The following is a 23,602-nucleotide window of genomic DNA, read 5'->3' on the forward strand; positions in this document are numbered from 1 at the left end:
TCTCTCACTCTCTCAGAGTATTTATGACAATCCTACACGCGTAAGTAGTGGCAGTAAATTTTCACACAAAATAATTACACGACACAAACTGTAAACGGATAAGGGAAACACTTCGCACAACCCAACGCCAATTGCCTTCCCTTCATCGCCTACAGGCTACATATATATAAATCCCCATGCAACTCAACGCCCCACACCGCAAATCAACTCACACTACTCTCATCAAATACGCATTGCGACGGAGAAACTCAGTTCAGACTCCAGAGAGAGAGAGAGAGAGAGAGAGAGACGTACACATTGCCATGGAGGTTGAGGCTGCGAACAAAGAAGCGGCGCCGCCGAGCCCTTTGAGCAAGATTGTCCTGGTGGCGTCGATCGCCGCCGGGGTACAGTTCGGGTGGGCCCTACAGCTCTCGCTGTTGACCCCGTACGTGCAGCTTCTGGGCATTCCACACACATGGGCCCCATTCATCTGGCTCTGCGGGCCCATCTCCGGCTTGCTCGTCCAACCCATCGTCGGCTACTACAGCGACCGCTGCACCTCCCGCTTCGGCCGCCGCCGACCCTTCATTGCAGTCGGCTCATCGTTCGTTGCCATCGCCGTATTCCTCATCGGCTACGCTGCCGACCTCGGGCACGTATTGGGCGACCCCATCGACAAGACGACGAAAACCCGCGCCGTCGCCATCTTCGTCCTCGGCTTCTGGATCCTCGACGTCGCCAACAACATGCTCCAAGGCCCGTGCCGCGCCTTCCTCGCCGACCTCTCCGGCGACGACCAGAAAAGGATGCGCAGCGGCAATGCGCTCTTCTCCTTCTTCATGGCAGTCGGCAACGTCCTCGGCTTCGCCGCCGGGTCCTACACTCGCCTCTACAAGATCTTCCCCTTCACCTTGACAGGAGCTTGCGACGTTTACTGCGCAAACCTCAAGAGCTGCTTCTTCCTCTCCATTGCTCTGCTCTTAATCCTAACCACCGTGGCTCTCACTGCAGTGAAGGAACGACCTTTCTCGTGGCAACCGGAACCGGGAAATGCAGGTGGCGAGAGAAAGCCGGTGGTACCGTTTTTCGGGGAAATATTTTTTGCCTTAAAGGAGCTACAGAGACCCATGCGGATTCTGCTCCTGGTGACGTGTCTCAACTGGATTGCGTGGTTCCCCTTCCTTCTGTTCGACACTGATTGGATGGGGAGGGAGGTATACGGAGGAAAGGCTGGGACGGGGCCGCAGGGGGAAATATACGATCGGGGTGTACGCGCGGGCGCGTTGGGGCTGATGGTGAACTCGGTTGTGTTGGGGATCACGTCCGTCTGGGTGAACCCGCTGGCGCGTGGGCTCGGGGGAATGAAGCGCTTGTGGGGCGTCGTTAACTTCCTGCTGGCCTTGTGTTTGGCCATGACCGTGTTGATCACCAAGCTGGCGGAGTCCTCTCGGCACGGCGCAGCTGTACCCGCTCAGCCGCCTACGGGTATTAAAGCCGGCGCGTTGGCTCTATTCGCGGTGTTGGGAGTACCCCAAGCGGTAAGAGCTGCCATCTTTTCTTCCCTCCAAAGCATATCTACTAACATTTACATTTACTACAATACATACATGCATGTTACCATATTTTGTAAATTGTAATTGCCATATATATCTAAATATAATTATCCCCACATTTATTACAAAATATTAATTTAATGGTTAATTTTTACTGTCACATCTTTTAAGAGATAAAAATAAATAAATAAAGTAATACCTTTTTTAATTATGTTAATAAAATTGGTGCAGGTGACCTTTAGCATTCCCTTTGCTTTAGCCTCCATATTTTCCAACAATTCTGGTGCAGGCCAAGGTAAGGCTTCTCTCCGATCCAAACTAATTTTGAGGATGTTTTGAGTGATGGATTTGGCTTTTTCCCCGCGAAAGACGGACAGTAAAATTAAATTTAGATCGTTGAAAAAATTATGCTAAATTGTCGAGGGATTTCTCTGAAAATGTTTGAATAATATTGCAGGACTTTCTTTGGGAGTTCTGAATCTTGCAATCGTCTTACCTCAGGTTAATTAGATTTCACCTCAATCTTGCTTTTACTTTATATTTACTTATTAGCATAGTTTTTAATAAGGCGAATGCAACACAATTTGTTATCTCCTTTTAATTAATTTGTTGGTCACATTTGGCCCCAGATTTGAAAACGTGTAAAAATACACGTTTTTGAACTGCATGCAGGCAAGAATGAACGCCTAATTGCGATATTAATAGTCGTATTTTGAAATCACTATTTTTTTTCAAAGCTATATATACGTTTTGCTATCGTTAAACCAAATAGACATTAAGATTATATTGGTCTCATAATTAATTTGCACCATATTTTAATTTGCAGATGTTGGTCTCATTTGCTAGCGGACCTTGGGATGCCCTATTTGGAGGTGGGAACTTACCGGCATTCCTGGTGGGCGCCGTCGCGGCAGCAGCAAGCGGAATACTCTCACTCACCATGCTCCCTACTCCGGTCTCCGATCTCCCTTCTTCCTAAAGCCACTACAACCCCCATTGAATTGCTTCGGTTCCTTCCTTTTCTTGTGGAACGTACTGTTGTAATTAGCATCCAAAGCCATTTTATTTTTAGTGCACCAATATATTCAGTCTTTAGAAGTCTCAATGGCTGCTTCCATGTGTAAGCATGATAAGGCCTTTGTTTTTTTTGGTCCTGAGGATACTAAATTTCATGCCTAATAGAAGGATTGAGATCGTCCTCTTTCTTGAATCTCTCTCTCTCTCTCTCTCTCTCTCTTAAATAATTTTTGAATCCCTGGCATATATATATGATAGCATGTCAGAATCACATCACAGTCTTGAGAAGGAGATTGAAGATCAAATGGTGGTGAGGAGAAAATTAGCTCTCCACATTAATCTGGTTCAATACTTATCTAGAAAGGTTCAGATATCAAGATGCAAACTCAAATGTGTGAAGCTATTTTTTCTTCTTCTTTAGTAACGCAAATAACATGTCTTGTGTCTTTACACATTAATCTTTTAGCATTACTATGTTGTGGCACGATCAAAAAGTTGTAAAAAAAGCATTGCACTAATATTTAATTGGGTCTAGTTTGATCGGAGAATGAGTATTTTATTATGAAAAATAATTAGTTATTATTAGGATTAAGGACGGTGGAATGAAATATTTATTTATATTTTTTAATTTGGTGACAATACATATATTCTAATTGGAATTGAACCAAAATTATTAAAAAAAGCCATATTATTTCTTATTTTTTTTTTAAAAACTCAAATTAAAAAAAAAAAAAAAAAACTAAATTGTAGGAATTCTATGGGTTGCTGGCTGGGCATAGTGAAACTTGGAGAGTGGTTGGCCATAGCCACTTCATAGGGGCTTTGGGTAGGGGTGTACATGCGTGCAGATATTAACTGTGTGCATTGCTATCTACACCTATTCTCTATCTGCTATCTGCAAGTCCAGATGCAGATAGCAGTTTTAAGGTATGAGGATGCAAATAATAACCGCATATCCTTTAAATTATATATCTATATATATATTATTTTTATATATATTTCACTTTGAATGTGTAATATTTAAACAATTTATGTTTTTTTATATTATGAATTTGTAATTTATTATTATTATTATTATTATTATTATTTATGTTGGATTTGTAATTTATGAGTTTTTTTTTTTTTTTTTCTTTCTTATTTTTATGTTTGCTGGTTTGATTGTTATGCTCATTGAATCATGGATAACAAAAATAAAAATAAGGGTGTTTCTTTTTAGCATTGATTACCATGAATATTTTGAGATTGTATCCATCACCTCATTTTTTCTCGATTTTACATATTTTTTTTGTGTTGCATTATATTTTCAAAACAACCATAAAAAAGACTAAAAATTAGTCAAAATTATTTTTAAAAGCGTTTAAAATAAGCACACTACTTATTTGCGGATATCGGACAATAACCGTACTAAATAACCATAGTAACTATGTAGATGTGAATAGTTAAAAAATAAAGCGGATGTGGAGGTGGATATCTAAAAGTAATATCCGTATTTTGCAGTTGTGAGAGCAGATATCATAAATAATTGCGCGGATATTCACATATACTCCCTTAGCTCCGGAGGTGGCCAAGACCACCCTCGACCACGCTTAGCCACCCCAAAATTCAAGGTTTTAGGTATTATTATTATTATTATTATTATATTTTAAAGTTAGAAAGAAAATAAAAAAAAATTATGGTATTTTTTTTTTTTTGGGAAAACGATTAAAATCAATTTATCCCACGTACAGAGTCAAATTGTAAATCTCACACCTACCACTGTACCACTTTCTTCGTGTTTCTCGTCAGTTCAACCACCGTTACCTTATACCAACGGGCAACGGTCCACTACCAGCCTAAGAATTCTCCGTCCATGCCGTCGTGGGACTGCTCGGACTCTGGAGGGTCGGCGAGCAGCCCCTACGCCCTGTTGTTCAATGCGCTCGCTCTGATACCACTGTGGCACTACCTGCTGGGTTCGCTGATCGTCGCAGTTGTGGTCCTTTACAACTTCCTGGAAATCCATTTCCTCGAAGACTTGTTTTCCGGGTTCAGAGGGAGTACCGTGGGCTTGACTCACCACCCCTCCTCCCATCTCTACGACGGAGTCGTTTCCAAGTGCCGCGTTCTTCACGGCCGGTACGAAGATATAACCAACTCTCTGGGGAAAAGTTCGTTTGGTTGCGGAGAAACCGAGGAAAAAAAGGAGTTTTCTTTTCCTCGTTTTCCTCGGGAACCAAACGATTTTGATGAATTTTTGCAATGGTTCCTTGTTGGTGCGGAATGTTGGGTATTTTGTAATGAAAATTGTTGGGTGGGGAATCATACTGTGCAGGTATTTGGCGACGCCGTGGCTCTCAAGTCCGCATATACAGACTGTTTTTCTGAATTTCCATGGGAGGCCTCCTGCTTTCAGCTACAGAAGGTGGTGATTTTAGCTTATGTTGCTTTGATTTGTTTTGTTTTTGTTTTTGTTTTTAATTTTTTCTGCCTAATCTGTTTGAGGCATGATAATTCTTGAGTTGAAGCTTTGAAATTTCTTTTTGAGTAGTATAACCAGTAATGGCATATCCCAAAGACCATTGAGCAGAACCAATTCCGCTTTAACTTCCTCAATTGGCTCAAAAGAATCACCATTTTGCATCTATTATGCCTCTCTAAGTCTCTATGAGGTGACTCTAAATTTTGACTGATAGCTGAAGATAAGTTAGTGCAGAAATTGACATATGATCTTTCGCGCATACCTAGTACACAGTTAGAGAGATAAATCAATTGGCCCATCAGGTATTAAACTTACGATCACTGATAGATGAGAAGTCTCTCATATGTTGTTTCTATTGTTCCTGAAATTCTGCTGTAGCCCATCTTGAGAGAGTACGCTTGCACACTGCACTATATTGTTGATTTTTCACATCAGTAGAATGGGAGACGTGTTGCTTCCTTGATCTACTTCTCTAATGAATTATTGCATATTTGTTTGTTTAGATTGCTAATTTATTCCAATTACAAGTTCTATGTCGGATCTGTAGAACAAAGATGCAATGCTATTGTTACATGCATCAATTTTTGGTATGGTTTCTTTTGTGCAACCCCCTCCCTGCCTTCTCTTCCCTTTTTTTAGTTGGCTTTGGGGGAAGGGAGGAAACGTTCCTTTTGTTTAAAAATCTTCAGGGTTTCTCTATAATATCACAATTAGTGTCTTCAATTTTGATCCATGGTTTGATCTTATTAATATTCCTCTATATATTTTTTTTTCTTACAGACAACTGTTTCATGCTCCTGATGGTGGAACCATTGCCTTGGATTGGCTCATGAGTTGTGATGGTAAATATATATATTTTTCTTTTCTCGCATTTTGCTACTGACCAAATAGAAGCATATGGCTCAACATAAGAATGTTTTCACCCCACATTAATGAGAATTAAAACTTGCAAATTTTTTCAAACCTACTATATTTTGATACATATTATTTGCTTTGTTTACGTTTTGATAAATATAATTGTAATGTAATTTCTAGCCAATAGCCATGTCTGCTGAATAAAAACATTAAGCTAGAAGCCCATACAAAATGAGCACCTAGGAAAAAAGCCATATGTAGATAATGGTTCTTGGGTTCGCTTTGACCGTTAAGAGTAGGTAACCCTTTCCTTCTGTCTTAGTTTCTATTGCATTCTATCTAGCTCAATCTGTTGCTTGTTTATACTCGTTACGCTGCTCAACTGAACTCGTTGGCTCCGGTTAGGATCGATCTAAACCAACCCATTTTGTATACGAGTTAGTAAAAGCATATGAATAATCGAAGAATTTTTTGGGAATCCTACAAGATCCATTCGTTCTTTTTTCTCTCGAGAGGGTCCAATTGTCCAAAATGAATTTCTAGATCCGTAGATTTATCAACATAAAGTTTGTAAAAAGAACCATTAAACATTTTTTGTGGACTTATGGGATAATGGTGATGCAAGTGCGTCCGCTCGGCATAGGAAAGGGAAGGCTCACGTGCGGTAGTGGGGAATGCTTCTTGAGGGTTTTTGGTTTTTGAGGGTTTGTTTTGGGTTCTTTTTTCTTTTTGTGGGCTGCTCTTTGTGGGTTTTGAGTTTAAGGGCTTAGGCCCTTGTGGGTTTGATTGGGTTTCTTTTTGTGGGCTGGTTTGGTTGTTCCTGTGTATACTCCCTATGTACTTAGGGGCGCCTTATGTTTTTTAATAATACATTTCTTACTTATAAAAAAAAAAAAAAAATCCTTATCTGTATTTGCTGTCATTAACTGTTTGTACATTCTTGCTTGCTTAGATAGCTAGTTGTATGTACTAACTTTATATTATTTTTTTACATTGTGATCTTGTGTGGAGTGTAACACGCAAGGCTTATGTTGATGATGTAATAAACCTTTTTAGTTTTCTGAATCATGAATAGAATTATTTTACAGTTTCAGGTGGTGCTTTACACACAAATAGTTTTATTTCTAAAAATGACACAACTCCTATCATGGTAGTGGTTCCTGGATTAACAAGTGATTCTGCGTCAGCGGTAAGTTCTCTATTTATTTATTTTTTCACTCTTGTTTGTAATCATGTCTCCCAAGTGATTCACCAATGATACTCTTTGTAGCATAGGGATATTCATATTAATTGTTTGATTTGGCATGGAATTACCTAATCGACTTCAATTAGAAATTACAATAGATGGACAATTGCATTGGAAACCAATGAAGTGATTCTTATGGAAGCTTGATATTCCTGATGGGGTTTGATGATATTGGTTGATGGATATCAGTACCTCACTTTAAATTTTGGCTCAGTGGCTCAGTTAGTGAAGAAACTCAAAAAGTACTTGCATAGAATGGGTGTGATGTAATTCTTTTGGGCATTGAACTGTTACACTGTTGATGGAACAAGGAAAGTTGCAGATCTGATTTTCTGCAATTTCCAGCAAGTTTGGCTCAATTTTGCAAGTTTATCTTTATGCCACAAGGACCCACTTAAGACTTGTTACTGTCACCACTTCGGTTTTGAGCTTGTGGTCCAAGAAAAAATTTTGGGGAGTTCAAATTCATTAGAATTGTAATCAAGTCTAAGAAACTTTATACTTATAAAAAAAAAGTCTAAGAAACTTTATCTTTATGCCACGAGGACCCACTTAAGACTTGTTACTTGACCCACTTTGGTTTTGACCTTGCGGTCCAAGAAAAAATTTGGGTAGTTCAAATTCATTGGAATTGTAATGGGAAGCATGAAAAGCAGCTAATATGGGGAAAGTAGATGTTTAATATGGAAGTTGATGATAGCTAATAGCCTTTTATGTTGGGCAGAGGGACTTTTTTAACGCTGGGATGGGAGAGGAATTAAGCTCCATTTAGTGGACGCAGGCATGGTATGTACCACTATTAAGGCTAGTGGATTAGGTGTTAGAAAATCAAGCACATTTAATCAAGCCTTATTAGGGAATGGCTTTGGTGTTATAAGGAGGAGCAGGATCAATTGCGGACACGAGTTATTGGGGTGAAGTATGGGGAAGCATCAGGCAAGTGGACATCTGCAGTAGTTAGGGTTCACATGAGTTGAACTTGTGACCATCAGAGATGGTTGGGATTTGTTCTCAAGTTATATTAAGTTTACAGTTGGGATGGCAAGTGTGTTCAAGAAGGAAAAGATGGACCAAGAAAATAAAATCCAGTCTAGGGCTGCAAATCTAAGAATCTACCAGTCTCAAGTTTGAAGCTCATCTAGCATCAGATACATCCAAACAAATCTTGGAACCAAAATGAAAGGTGAACATGAAGAAGGGACTTTTTTTTTTCTGGCCAACATGAAGAAGGGACTTAAATGCTCTTCTGCTCGTCAACAATTAGGGTGTTAAATCTACATTTTGTCCTTATTTATGCTGATTAAAACACACACTCACACACACATACATATCTATTTATATATATATATATTCTCATTATATTGACCTTTTTTTTTTTTTTTTTTTTCATGTTAAAGGAGTTCGTCTATATGAGGAATGAACAATATTGTTTAACCTTGTCTTCCTATACCTAGTGCAGTACATAAAGCATCTTGCCTTCAGTACAGCAAAGCATGGCTGGAATGTTGTTATTAGCAACCACCGAGGATTGGGTGGTGTTTCAATTACTGTGAGTTTTTCTTTCTTTTCTCTTCTTTAGCTGAGAGTTTTTATACACTATTTGTACCCTATATAGGGTTGATAGTTCTGAAATCTATACAACGAATCTCTAATAAATATAGCATGTTTACGGTTTGTGCACACTCCTTAAAGAAGGAAACAGTTTAGAACATTCTTCGTATATGCATTTTGCTGTATCCTTGATTTGGTTATACATCAATGGAAAGTTGAGTGCTCTCAGCTTGTGAGATATGGTAATCCCATGAGGTCTAAGGTTCGAATTCTCTTGAGTACAAACAATTCTTTGGAGCTAGCCCGCCGGCGAAACCGGAGAATTATCCGATCCGAGTGGAGGGGACATGGGTTCGAGGTTTACCTAACAGGGGTGGGTACACGAAGTGGCTCGGCCTTGGAGGGATTCCTCGTCATAAAAATAAAAATAAAATTATGAGATATTGTGCAGGCTGCTGTCAGCCTTCCTTTGAGAAGCTGATTATTTGTTATATATGCGTCTTTAAAAGCTCTCATTATGTTTATGCATATTAACTTCATTTGCTTTTTCTGTCAAATTTTTTGCAGTCTGATTGTTTTTATAATGCTGGATGGACGGAGGATATACGTGTAGTTGTTAATTATCTCCATAGTGAATACCCTGTGGCTCCTTTATTTGCTGTTGGAACTAGTATCGGTGCCAATATTCTGGTATGTTACTTGAATGTCCTTTAATTTTTCTAGGCTCAATTTGAATCTTCACTTTGAATGTTCCATTCAGCACCTTTTCTCTTTGCTTTCTGTATAGAACATACAATTTTCTGTAGAGGTTGTTAATTGTAACATCTTAGAACAGTTTGATCCGGGTTGTGGAAAGGCGATGTTGTCAATTTTATTAATCTTCTTCGGTTGTGATAATGTAGTAACTTTCTTCCTCAAACCAGATTCAATTTCCTTTTATGGGGCTTGCTATCATCTCTTGCTTCATATATCAGTTTTAGTATTACTTTATGCTTCTTGTTTTGTTACTTATTCTATTCCTAGCAAGGTGTGTTCATCGCATACTTCCATATGTTGTCATTACAGAAATAATTCGTAAATAATGTTTTGACCAAGTATTCCTCAAAAGTTGGCACCCGCACTTGCTCTTGTTTTCTTATCTTTTCTAGTCTACTCTCAGAAGGTCCAAGATGGGTTTCGGTTTTCGATCTTTTTGAGATAGAGTGGGTCATGCCCCAACGGGTGGTAGAGCTGTTGGCTAGTTGGAGTGGTTAGTTTGGAAGCCACCGTAATACAAAAGTTTGGAGGATGGTTCCCCTATGCTTAATGTGGTGTAATTGGCGGGGAACACAATGCTCAAAATTTTGAAGATTGTGAAAGTTCGGTAATCAAGTTAAAAGCTATTATGTTCAAATCTCTCTATGTTTAAATGGATGCTCACAATAGACCTCTATTTTCTAATTTCCTAGAGTTTTTGGACTTGTCTTCTTTTTTTCCCTAGTTGGGTGTCTCTCATGCATACTCTCTGTGTACTTGGGTTCACCCCTCTGCGCTTTTTGATAAGATTGAATTACTTCTTTTTTTTTTTTTTTTTAAAAAAAGAAAAGAATATGATGTCCTACTTTACTCTTCTACCAAGTTATACACCCATTGCTTCATCATTCCTTTTTGGCCCTTATGTTTTAGGTTGATCAGTTGCACGGACATTTAGCACCTATGGCCTTCCCAAGTCTTTAAAGGAGCAAAATTATTTTAACAGTACTTGTACATTGAGAGTCATTATTTCCTTCTTTTACTATATCAGATATATGAAGATTGTATTTCATTCTTGATTGGTCATTGAGGCTTATTGCTAACTGAATTGCTCTGTATAAAATGAAAGTGAATTGCTCGTCTTATCTAACAATTGGGTTTTGTTTACTTGCCATTGTTCCTCGTCATGATGAATTGTTAATTTCTTTACGCAGTGGTGTATGCTTAAAAGTTGCTCATATTGGTTTGTAATGTTCAATGTGCTGCATCATCAAGGACAAATTTTCCTTCAAACTGGGTTGGAGAAAATTCCTCAAACCCAGTCTATTAAACTAACATTTTTCCTTAGAGCATCTGATTCTCACATGCATTTTTAATACAATTAACCGAACATGTGATATTTGTTCTTAGAGCATGTGATTCTCACATACATTTCAAAATGCATGTGAGAATCACACGCTTTAAAGACATATCAATTTAATAGATTGAATTGGAGGAAAGCTTTGTCCTATCATCAATGTATCACTCTAGGAATTATTAGTTTATAGCCAATTTTTATCACATATTTGACATTATACTTTAAAGATTAACAGTTTTATATTCATGTCTGCTCCGATTTGAATACTTGTTTGCAGGTAAAATATTTAGGGGAGGATGGAGAGAATATTCCTGTTGCTGGGGCTGTAGCTCTCTGCTCTCCTTGGGACCTTTTGGTTAGTGTTTTACTTAGGACGAGCACTCAAGTATTAGTTCTAAATTTTAAATGGAACCAATACTTTAATGGTTGAGATCTCTCATGTCTCTAGTGTGTACTTAATGGCTATCATGATTTAACCCTTTGTCTTGTCCTTCAGTTTTTGTCCTACTATAATCTCTCACCTTGTTGTGTTTTATGTTACACTCTTCCTTCTCCCATCTCCATAGTGATAGCTTGAATCTATATATTCTTAGAGGAAAATAAATTGTGAGATGCACCAGTCTCAGACTCAGTTATTGTTAGTTAGTTCAATCTTAAAATTAACAATTTCAAATATATGTTGCCTAATGTAAATGCTATTTGAAGCAAAGGCATTGGGCAAGAGAACTCATACACTTGGATTAATGTGAATCAAGATAAGCAAGGCATCAACCTCTTGTTCTCTCATTCTAGGATCCTTAAATATGGAAAATATCCGTCTAAAGATTAAGTAACAGAAGTTTTTGTGATTTATTTACCACGAGGAAACTGTAAATGTTGGAACATATTGCACAACCATGTGAAATGGTTGCTGTAGAGTGCACTATACACAAGCATTGTTAGAAATGAGCTTTGACAAAGATGAAGTTGATGGAGAAGCACATTTATGTGAAGTGAAGAGTAAAGGATTCCTGTGTCAACAAACTTGAGGGTCACTGATTGTACTTGTCTGCTACGAATTGGGTTTTGATACAAGTTTAGGGAATCTTACATTATATTCTTAATTTTTTTTTTTATAAAAAAGCTTTCATCTTGATTGGCATACAAATCTTCACATCGCATATATGTGTTAATGAATGCATGATATTGTGTAATCTCTCCTTAATTATGATCTAGTGCTTATTTCTTGATTAACATTTATGAAGAGTATAACAATAAAAAAATGGTTGATGGGGATATGGATCCGTCCTTGGCGATTTTGGAAGCCATTGAAGAGGACTTTTATCAGGGAGTTAAGGCAGCGCGTCCAAAGACCAAAGGTATGAGGGAAGTATTGAATCTAGTAAGCTCCATCAACTAAGGTGATTCTAGCACGGCCTCCTAGCTTAGGAAAGGCAAGGCGCATGTGGTGTAGGGTTGGGGTCTCTCGAAGGTTTTGGGATTGAGTGCTTGGGTTTTTTAGGGTTGTTGGTTTTCTTTTCTTGTTGTAGGCTGCTTTGGTAGTTCTTGTGTATACTTTGTGTACTTAGGGGCGCCTTACGCTTTTTTTTATAAAATCTTTATTACTTATAAAAAAAAAAAAAAGGCTGATGGGGCACTGCAACCTAGGCTGTCATGTAGCAATAAGTTTCGTAAAACTTTCTGTACATATAGCATTGCTTTTACGTAGTTGTTGTGCATTTCAATCTATATTTATTTATATAGTCAGACACAGACTCACACACACAATTATAGCATATTTCCGCAAAGATTGTTGTAGTCATAATTGAATTGCACAACCAAATTTATTGAGGTCTCTGGATGTTAATAATTATTTGAAAATCATTGAGATCTTGGAATATACTATATCAAAAATTATTTGAAAAAGAGTACTTCGAGAAAGATTCACAAATTTCCTAAGTTTAATTTCATTTTCCAATAAGAGGTTGGTCTCTTTCAAAAAATAGTTTCATAATATATTGGGCACTATCCCCTTTATCCACGAAAGCCTTAATGTAGCTAATGTATACGATGGCATTGGTTAGTAGGGAGGAACATAGGATATTTAAGCATCTAGTTTGATTGTCCAAAGTTTCTCCATGGCACCTATGTTGATTAGGCAATTTTTTTATTTTTTATTTTTTATTTTTTATTTTTTAAGGAATCGATGTTTCATTCAAAAGCACAAAAGGTGCAATTCATGTACATAGGAAATATACAAGAGAAACATTTAGCTAGAAAGAGAAAAACGGTTAAGAAAATCATTTTTTTTTTTTTTTTTTTTTTTTTTTTTTTTTTTTTTTTATAAGTAAGAATTTTATTAAAAAACGCAAAGCGCAATCAAGTATACATGGGGTATACAAGAGAGACAATTAAGAAGAAGAAGAAAGCAATACAAGGAAATCGTTATAACTAATCCCTAGAGGTGCGAGATACGCAGCCGTCCAGGAGTACAAAGAGTGAATAAAAAAGGAAATGAGCTCCTCTATGGTTCTTTCTTTGTCCTCAAACTGTCTATCGTTGCGTTCCATCCACAAGCACCACATAAGACAACAAGGAACCATTTTTCACATGACCGCGCTTCGGGAGCGTCCCCCTGGCCACCAACAGGCAAATAAGTCTATCACCCGAAAATCATGAAAACCAAGAAAATCCTCCTGGGGCAGCGATTGATCTTAGCTTCTGTGTTAATACTTTAGGGGTCTCCCAAGAGGGGAATGTGAAGGGCTTTTTAGATTTCATGACTCGTATTGATGCGGAGCATCGTCTTGAGGCTTTAGTTTCCTCTTCTAAGTTTAAAGGGAGTCGTGAAGTGAAGAACTTAGAGTGCTCGATCAATTATGATGCTAGAGGTTTAGGTTCTAGTAGGGGCAAGGCTAAGCGGCCTAATGTGATGTATTAGTCTCGGGGTTTTGTGGGCTGGTTTTGTAGGGGTTTTTCGGGTTTCCTTCTGTTATGTTTTTTTGGGTGTTTTTCCCCTTCCCCTCTCTTTCCTTTTTTGGTGTCCTTTTGTATACTTCTTGTATGCTTAGGGGCGCCTTTACGCTTTTTATAAAATTCTCTACTTATAAAAAAAAAATTAGGAAAGTCTACAGCAGCCACCCAATGATAAAGAGTATTGAAAAAGAAAGACTTTAGATCCACCATTGACCACTGTCCTCTTGCGGTCTTCAAAACTCCTATCATTTCTTTCCCTCCAAATACATCACAAAAGACAAGCCGACGCCATCTTCCACACTACTTTACTCTGGGGACTGCCACTCAACCCTATCCAACAAGCGAAGAGGTCAACTACTCTCCTCGGCATAACCTGGGATAGCCCAACATGACTCAAGATAGCACTCCACGTGGCACTGGCAATCTCACAATGGAGAAAAATATGATCCACAGACTCACCACATTTCTTGTACATAAAACACCAATCCACCATAATGACATGTCGCTTCCTTAGGTTATTTATGGTGATGATCTTTCCTTGGGCGACCGACCAAGTAAAGAACGCCACTATCAAAGGGACCTTGTTCCACCAAATATTCTTCCAAGGGAAGGGATGTGGGACAAGAACTTTATAGAACAATCTAACATCGAACAAACATTTCTTGGAAGGGGCCCGACAAAGCTTGTTTGCACCCCAGCTCACTCTTGAGGAGTACAAGAAGTTGAAGAACGAAGAAAAGACATTCACTTCCTAGTCATGAGCCGCCCTGATAAAGCTTCTGTTCTACTAATGGGATCCACTAGATAACTCCAAATGATCCGCAACGAAAGCATCCTTAACGCGAGCTGTACTATCCAACTTTGGGAAAGCTTCCTTGAGGGCCTAGTCTCCACACCACGTGTCATGCTAAAATCTAATCTTGGAGCCATCTTCCACATCAAATCTGGTATGACTAGCAAACTCTCCCTAACCCCTTATGATATTTTTCCATAATCGCACCCCATACGGCCCATAAACTTTATTAGAACACCACCCACCCCTCGAACTACCATATTAGAATCCACTACGACTCTCCACAAGGCCTCTCTCACATGGATATAGCTTTGTAACCACTTTCCCAAAAGAGCGTGATTGAACAAAAGCAAGTTTCAAATCCCCAACCCTCCATCAGAAATTGGAGAATAAACCTTCGACTAGCTTACTAGGTGATACACGAACTAATCACCTAGTCCACCCCATAAGAAATTCTGTTGTAACTTCTCTATGCGATTGGAAAGCCAACGGGCGAAAAAGAGAATAAATATGTAGGCAAATTGGAAAGGGTAGGTAATCCTACCACCCTTAGACAAGTGCAACATCTTCCAACCAGCCAACCATGGCTCAAACTTCTCAATAACACTCTCCCAAATCGATTTCGCCTTAAAAGATTCTACCAACGGAAGACCAAGGTACTTCAAAGGCAAATAAAGCACCCCGCAACCCAGAATACCAACCAAACCATCAACATTAGTGACATTCCTCACAGGAACCAATTCTGACTTAGCCAAATTAATTTTCAAACCATAAACAACTTTAAAGCCTAATATAGCACCCAGATAGTAGAGGTGGATAGGCTTTGCCCCACAAAAAAAATCTAGGTGTCATTCACAAATAAAAGATGGGAAATGTTAAGCTCACCTGATGTTCCTTGACCCCATTGAAAAGCTTGAAACAAATCCCCCCCCCCCCCCACCTTAATAGCAAACAACATTTTACTTAAGGCCTCCATGACGATGACAAACAACAATGGTGACAAAGGATCTCCCTATCTCAAACCACAGGTATTGAAGAATCCAAATGGATTACCATTCACCAAAATAGAAAAGAGCGCATTGAAGAAATACAATGCACTATCCAAGAATGCCATTTCTCCCCAAAACCGCACCTCCTCAACAAATATAATAAGAGCTCCCAATTGACATGATCATAGGCCTTTCCAATATCCAACTTGCAAAGAACCCTAGGCTCACCACATCTAAGTCTATTATTCAGACATTCATTGGCAATAAGAACAGAGTCAAGGATTTGCCTACCTCTCACAAACACATTCTGACTCTTTAAGATAATCTTCTCCACAACCCTACTCAACTTATTGGTGAGGACCTTGACAATGATCTTGTAAACTCCAGTCACTAGATTTATAGGGCAAAAATCCTTAACGTTGATAACCCTGGATTTCTTCGGAATAAGAGCAATGAAAGAGGCATTAAGAATTTTTTTCCAACTTTCTTCTATCATGAAACTCATGGAACACTCCTATAATATCTTCTTTGATCACAGCCCAACAAACTTGGAAGAAAGCCATAGTAAAACCATCAGGACTTTGCGCCTTATCAGTATTCATACCTTTCATCACCTGAAGGACCTCCCTCTCCTCAAACGAGTGAAAATTGACTTACCTAAAAGCTATCAAGTATAGTCTAAAGTAGTGGGTGCTTTTTCTTGTATACTTCTGGTGTACTTAGGAGCACCTTACGCTTTTAATAAGACCAGTTTATTACTTATCAAAAAAAATATAAATCAACAACACCGCTAATAGTGGCCTGGGTGATTGGTTTAGAGATGAGTTACTAAAACTTTATGTTTAAGTTTTGAGTCTCCTTAGGTATGAAACCTTTGACTTTTGGATAAGCAGTGTATAATGTAATATTTTTCGGTAAAGTTAATGCCATTGTTTCACCAAGTCAGATACATGGATTGAAGCAGATTCACTCAAATGTGTAAATTCTGTGTTAGAATATTAATTAAATAATTAAATTTACAATTTCCTATCAGCTCAAACTTTTGGGATAAATGATGATTTAACATGATATTAGAGTAGATATCTTAAGTTTGAATCCTGACTTCATATTATAGGTTCCATTTAATTTAAATATTTCATATGTTGGGCACTACTTATTGAGGGAGATTTTGGATTCACACTTGAGGGAGATTGTTAAAATATTAATTAAATGATTAATTTACCATTTCCTATTATTTTTAAACTTTTAGGATAGCTGGTGATTTAACATTCAGTGGACTCGAAAGAAACTGGCCACTTCATGTGGTAAATTATATATCCTAAGCAAGAAAGAACAAAAAAGAAAAATTAGTTATTAGAGATAGCTTTTCTTGTTATCTGTTCTCCTTTTTTTAGGTCTATCATTTTGTCAAATATTCATTAGCTACAGTAAATTTTGCGGCTCATTTTATTTGACTAAGAATTTGAAATTGTATAATTTGATTTTGGCATTTATTCTTTATTAACTAACCAGATGCTATGTACTTTTCCCTCTATAGCTTGGTGACAGATTTATAAGCCGCAGGCTAGTGCAAAAGTTCTATGACAGAGCTCTTACTATTGGTCTTCAAGGTTATGCACAATTGTATGTATGTGCTAACCACTTAATTGTGTATGAGAAACAAAATCTGATTAATTGTATCTGGATGGTAAAACTTATGTATACACTTATAAATGTCTGTGTGTGTGTGTTTTTGGGAATATCTCAAAGTTTTGGTGTCACTAAAAATGCCATCCCTCTATTTTTGGCTGCTGGATATCATATGAGAAATTCTAAATATTCCGTGCAGACACCAGCGTCGCTATTCCCGCCTTGCTAACTGGGAAGGCATAAAAACGGTAGACTTCGTCTCTTTCTGATAAAAATTATCTTGCTTATACATCGGACTGCATCAGCATAGTTGTGAACATAATAAATTAACGAGCCAATTTTAGTAGTTGATGCCATACTTTTGACGCTGTTGGAATGAATGTTCTTATCTCATACTGTTCCTTATGGGTATTACAAACACTCAGTTTTACTATTAAAGTTCCAGAAATATTCATGATTTAAATCCATGGTGAAACTAGACATGCATACCATGCAGAAAAAAAGTTATTAGACCTGGTCAAACCAGCTCCCACCTCTTTTATTCATTTTTTTAATTTATTTTATAGGTAGATTCATGGGTTACACCAATTGGGCTTACTGATTGTTCAACTGCGAGATAATTCTAACGGGTGACATCTAAGTCTGATGAATAAGGGCACTTTCTTCAGTGTACACAGATGTTGTTTTAAGATACTCTAGGAATGGACAATAATCATTGCTCATAATAAGAAATCATGCTTTGCAAAATTGAGGTTGCTCCCTAGGCTATTTTCGTGCTGCTTTGATCATGCATGAAATATCAATACTTGGAAAATAAGTTACAAAAGTATTGTGCAATTGCACTTTGGAAAAAATTTGAGTTCGCATCTTTGAAGTTTTTATTGAAATTTTCTTTTGTTTCCCCTAGAATTTTAAGGTGAAACTGATCAAAATCAAACAAGAAACATCAACCCATCACTGTATATTTACCTTGATGACGGTAATTAGGATAGTCTCAAGTGGGTTGATAGTTACATTTTTCACCCTCTTTTACAATCTCACATAATCAGAAATTCACATCTTATGTAGTAGACTAGCCCTTGCATTGGTTGAAAATGTAATTCTGCATCCTTGGTGAAATTTTGGAATAAAATCTATGCTTTAATCCAAGTCAAAGTTTGACATTGAAACATTCTGGAAATACGTAACTGGCTGGTTTCTATAAGCTTCAATTCATATCTTTGTTTCAAAACTCCTGCTGTTGTATTTTCAATGTCATAAGCATAATACTTATCAAATCCTATATCTCCTTTTTATGATTTAACTAGTAAACTTTCAACGAAGGGAAAGTGTTCACTTGATGTCTACCGTTGTTGGGCAGTAAATCTTTTGTCTTATCTTGCTATTTGTCCTGTTTCAACTAATGCTATTTGTTTGTAATCCTCTTGTGCATCAAAGTCACGTTCTATTCGAGATTTTGACAACCATGCCACCTGTCTTGTTGGAAAATTTGAGGTATTAAGCCTGACATATCATCTATCATTTCTTGCTTACTTTCTTTTTTGACCAAAAGATTCATTGTGCATTCTCAGACTGTGGATACATACTACAGGCACTGTAGTAGTACTAGTTATGTGGGAAATGTATCAATACCACTACTATGTATCAGTGCTTTGGATGATCCAGTCTGTACAAAGGAAGCTATTCCTTGGGACGAATGCAGGTGAAGCTGCTCGTATTGTATCTATGAATGCTTTCTTGTACTTCCATTCTATGGCCCTTTTCTAATATTCTTGTCTTTAATAGGGCAAATAAAAATGTTGTGTTGGCTACAATAAAGCATGGAGGGCATTTGGCATTCTTTGAAGGAATAACTGCATCTGGCCTGTGGTAATTTATTCTTCGATGTAATCAGGATTAACGTTCTAATGTTTTCTGTAGATGCCACACCTACTTCTTTGATGCTTAATATAATTTTTCAGGGCATTAAGTTGATTTCCAATTGTATATTAGCAGTGTGCATGATAGTTTGTGGAGCTGAAGCTTTCTTAAGCCTCGTAAGCATGGATTGTTAATTAAGTTGAGGGATTGGTCCTGATGTCGAACAGGTTGCCTCACTAGGTGCAGTGGTGTGCATGAAGTTTTTATGGGTCCACAGCATCTTGAACTGATCATTTTCTTGATTTGAAAGACTTGCTGTACTCACCTTAGTATGATCCAGTGCCTCCACCACCGCGAACACCAATTAGATTCCGGCATGATACACTTTTTAGCTATTGGGAGAACCCAAGTGCTCTCTTTTGGAACAAGGAAACGGCTTTCAGAGATCTTTTTCCCTTTTGGAAGTTACTAGAGCCCTATTGGTATTGGAAGAGCCAAAAGATTCTTCCAATGTAGCATTTTTGGGTCCAATGAAATTCATAGGTATAGGATGTCGGTATCATCCACAACTGCTTAGATGCTTATGGGGGTTGCCAACAGAAAACCTCTGTTAGTCTTTGATTATGTTTGGTCTAGGTGTTTTCAAATTTTCGTTGCTTTTAGCTTGTAGTAAAACCTTCTGTTTTGCCATGATTGGTAGGGTTTGCATTTGTTGCATATCAGGCAGAATCTAAGGGCCCTTGCCCCTTGTAATGTGATTGCAGTCAAATGCTTAGATAACTAATTTTTTTAGGTGATTGTTGCTGCATCAAAGTTTCAGGGGCTTTTACCAATATGTCATTCTCTTGGTGGCCATAGATGTGTAGATTTTTCAACTACTCATTCCAAAATGGGTTGTTAATTTTCTCTTTTGCAGGTGGGTAAGGGCAGTTGAGGAATTTCTTGATGTTCTACACTCTAGCCCGTATATGCATGTACAAAAGAAGGTAAAATTTACATTGGTAATTCTTAATTTACTTGCTTAACTAATAGAATTTGAATCAAGGCTCATAATCTTCTAAGAATTTTTAAAATAAATTCTTCTCCTTCCACTTGATGCGAGTTACTGGTGGTTTCTGCTAATTAGTACTCTTTATGTTGATGTACTTGCAGATGCAGAATTCTGGCCCACATTCTTCATTGGACTCTGCAATTGATCAGGGTCCATATGTAAATGTTACAGATGGAATGGTGTCTGCAATGTGCAACGAACAAAATGGAGATGATATGGTCGAGGAATTACCTGAAAAACTCCAGAAGTTTCATGATGAAAAAGATAAAGAAATAGTTTCCGATGTAAACCAAGATCGGCACCTGACAGGAGCGAAGGACGATGATGCTTTGCCGGACATTGCAGAAACCTCTAAGAAAGCTGCTAGTGTCCAGGATGCCGAGCACCATGATGTAATTTCTCCTGTTCGAAGATGCTTACAACTGCTATCTCGACAGAATAGGTGGTCTATGTGGCTGCTTGCTTACATTGCCATTATGACAAGTTGGCCGTTGGTAGGCTCAGCTCTTCAAATTTTCGTCAGAAAGAAGCTCAGAAATGTCTTACCTGCTGCTTTGCTCAGAACCAACAATGTCAAATGATTATTTGGATTCCATATTTGTAGTTTGTATCATTTGTTGTACTTCTGAATTTGGCGTTGTACTACTATGGTAGTTACACTCCTATGCTAATTGTCTATTAAATCTCAATAATTTCGCAAATCAATCCCACTGACTCGGAGGATGGACAATGAACAGAAGAATTCAACTTATTTTGTAAAACCTAGTTCTGCCAAGAGAATACAATAATTTACATGCTGTTGTTTTATGATGCTACACAAGGTTCTTGAAAGGAGTAATGTTACATACACTTTCATATCACTCCCCCTTCGTTATTTCTTGATGTGGCATTGTCAAGGGCACACACGACTTGGTGAAGTGACCCTATCCCTTAGGAATTTTTGTAACAAATTAAGTTTTTATTCTTTTGTTCCTAATTTTGTAACAAATTAAGCTGTATCTCTGAATGCTATCTGCAAAGTCTGTCGAATGCCATATTGAAGAGAAACAAATGTGTGAAAAACTTGTAGGAAAAAAAGAAGAAACCAATGTAAGGAACCAATGTAATACTTAGCATCATGAGCATATTTATAATCCACCGACTTAATGTGGGCAATTTTTCATCTTCCCAATGCGAAACTAACTTTATGGGGTGTCACGTCCTTGTCATAGTTCATGTTATGCAGTGACTTAGTAAACTCTAAAAGGATTAGTCAAATTGCAATTAAAACTTTCAAGAATCACTTATTAAGCTCAACCTTACACAATAAGAAACCAATCTGCATGAGATTTAGCATTTATGAGGACCTTTATAATCCACCCATTTAATGTGGACTGTTCATCTCTCCAATATGAGACTAATTTTCTGAAGTGTCATAAGGCCGATTTGAATTTAATAATATTATGTAATAATTATAAGAATAAATTATTATCTAATGTCCGGTTTATTAGTTTGAGTGTTAAATTCGAATATGATTCAAATTCAATGCACGAATTACGAGGTTTGACTTTGTGAGATAAAATTTAAAAAATTAAATAAAATATAATTTATTTTTGAAAAAAGTAGAATATTATTCAAAATAATATTCAAAACAAACACACTATAATTATTCATACTTATATTTCTATATTCTAACCACTCGAAATGCAACCTTAGGCATTTTCAAAACAAGGCTAAAATGAACTCGAGAAATGATATTTTTACATCTCTTGTATATTTTTTGTACATATATTTTCTAAATTAATCATTGGATTTGTAGGGTTGATTTTTTAAAAAGAAAAAAAGAATATATATATATATATATATAGATGTAACATGTCTCACTAACTGCTTTTTGTTCGAAATTGATTTGACTTCTTGCAACTAGTCTATAATGTAATAATAATAATAATAATAATAATAATAATAATTATTGTATATTTGATAATTAATGGTTTTAAAAAGTGTTTTTGATATTAACTTTAAAAAGTGTTTTGATGTAATATCAATGTGAAAAGTATTTTTTGACGGAAGGTACATATAAAAAGTGTTTCTAATATTTCAATTTATTTGTTATTAATTTTGAAAATAAGCCTTGCCCTCAATTAAGTTTGAGCAACCTGTCAGTACTCTAGGAATATTAAATAACATTTAAACTTTGAGCTGCATGCCTAAATTGAAAAGGACAATATATATACTACTAATATCCTATTGAAAAAATATATTTAGAAAATTTAATCCATCTCAAACTCAGTTAAATACAATAATTAACCAGATGTTATATATGTATATATACCCTCTTCCCCTAATTTTCTTTCAAGAGCTTAACCAGAAAGAATTAATCCTCGATAAGCTAAGCAGCTTCTCAGCAACTTGTTTCTTTCTAAATTTTCTGTTCTGGTATCGTTTTCACATATATAGATTCTTCTTCCATGTTCACAAATGACTCTTAATAGTTTTATTTTGGAATATCCTAATAACATCAGCTGCTCAAGCTGATATATACTTTTCTTGGAAAAGAAAAGAAAAGAAAATATATATATATATTAATTCCCAGAAGCAAGAATACAAAGATTCAAGAAAATATTCAAAGTTACTGTGGGCGGCCACAACCCAAGCAAAGATGCTGGCCAAAATGGCGTTGACAGTGAGGCAACATGAAGACATGCACAAGGAAGAATGGCTCATGGAGGATGTTACAAATATTGAAAAATAGATGGCTTCTGATTTACCGTGTGTGTACACAATGTGTAACAAAATATTGTAAATGCAAAATTTAAAGAACACAAATATTTTGTTAACGAAGTTGAAACTCAATTAAGGGAAAAACCACTCTGGAGCAGCCAAATTCAGGAAATTCACTATCAGAAGACAAAGCTAGTACATAAACAGTAACACTCACATACCTGATACAGCGATCGTATCTAGCACTTTGACGCGTAACCCAAATTGAACGCCTCCCAACCAAGTCTCCTACTTGAATGGGTCTTCTATGAATTCTTTTACCTTAAGGCTCCTCCTTAAGATAGACTTCAATTATGAGAACAACAATAATACACAACGGTAACGGCTTGAGATCTAGCGGATCTTCACAGGTTCTCCCTAAAATTTTCTTTTTAAGCTCTAAAGAATTCAATACCGAATTATGTATATAATACATGTCTATATGCCTCTATTTATAGGTTACAGAAGACTTAAATCGACTTTGATTTAGTTTTCTCTAGGCGGCGTCCGGGAGCAAGCTGAGGCCGTCCAGACGGACTACTGTGCAACCAGCTTTCCATAATGCGCTAAAAAGCTTTCCTGAATAAGAATGCGTTCGGACGATGTTGCCCTAGCGTCCAGACGGTTGCACCTCTGCTGCACGTAATTACCATAATAAGGACTATGTCCGAACGGTGTTGTCCTGACGTCCGAACAGTTGCAATTCTTATCCACGTCTTGCCTTATTAAGGATCACGTCTGGACAGTGTAGCCCTGACTTCCGGACGAATGCAACCTTGAACTGTTCGAATCTTCTAAACATTGATAGAGGCGTCCGGACAGGATTGCCACG

The 23,602-nt window shown here is 37.3% G+C and overlaps 2 protein-coding genes across 2 annotated transcripts; both read left to right on the plus strand.

Moving 5' to 3' along the window:
* Positions 1-220: 220 nt before the first annotated feature.
* On the plus strand, positions 221-2,650 carry LOC133866989 (sucrose transport protein SUC2-like). The gene is made up of 4 exons (XM_062303659.1): positions 221-1,520; positions 1,767-1,830; positions 1,993-2,036; positions 2,362-2,650. The coding sequence occupies exons 1-4, from the start codon at positions 303-305 to the stop codon at positions 2,512-2,514; spliced, it is 1,479 nt and encodes a 492-aa protein (XP_062159643.1). The 5' UTR covers positions 221-302; the 3' UTR covers positions 2,515-2,650.
* Positions 2,651-4,292: 1,642 nt separating this feature from the next.
* On the plus strand, positions 4,293-20,848 carry LOC133866447 (embryogenesis-associated protein EMB8). Its single transcript, XM_062302978.1, has 14 exons — positions 4,293-4,667; positions 4,864-4,953; positions 5,791-5,852; positions 6,954-7,054; positions 8,571-8,660; positions 9,230-9,352; positions 11,029-11,106; positions 17,026-17,111; positions 17,317-17,365; positions 18,555-18,611; positions 18,689-18,819; positions 18,903-18,986; positions 19,894-19,963; positions 20,130-20,848. Exons 1-14 carry the CDS (start codon positions 4,402-4,404, stop codon positions 20,607-20,609), a joined length of 1,767 nt encoding a protein of 588 aa, XP_062158962.1. The 5' UTR covers positions 4,293-4,401; the 3' UTR covers positions 20,610-20,848.
* Positions 20,849-23,602: the final 2,754 nt, after the last annotated feature.

The sequence above is a fragment of the Alnus glutinosa genome, chromosome 4, assembly GCF_958979055.1.
Source record: "Alnus glutinosa chromosome 4, dhAlnGlut1.1, whole genome shotgun sequence".
Classification (NCBI taxonomy): domain Eukaryota; kingdom Viridiplantae; phylum Streptophyta; class Magnoliopsida; order Fagales; family Betulaceae; genus Alnus; species Alnus glutinosa.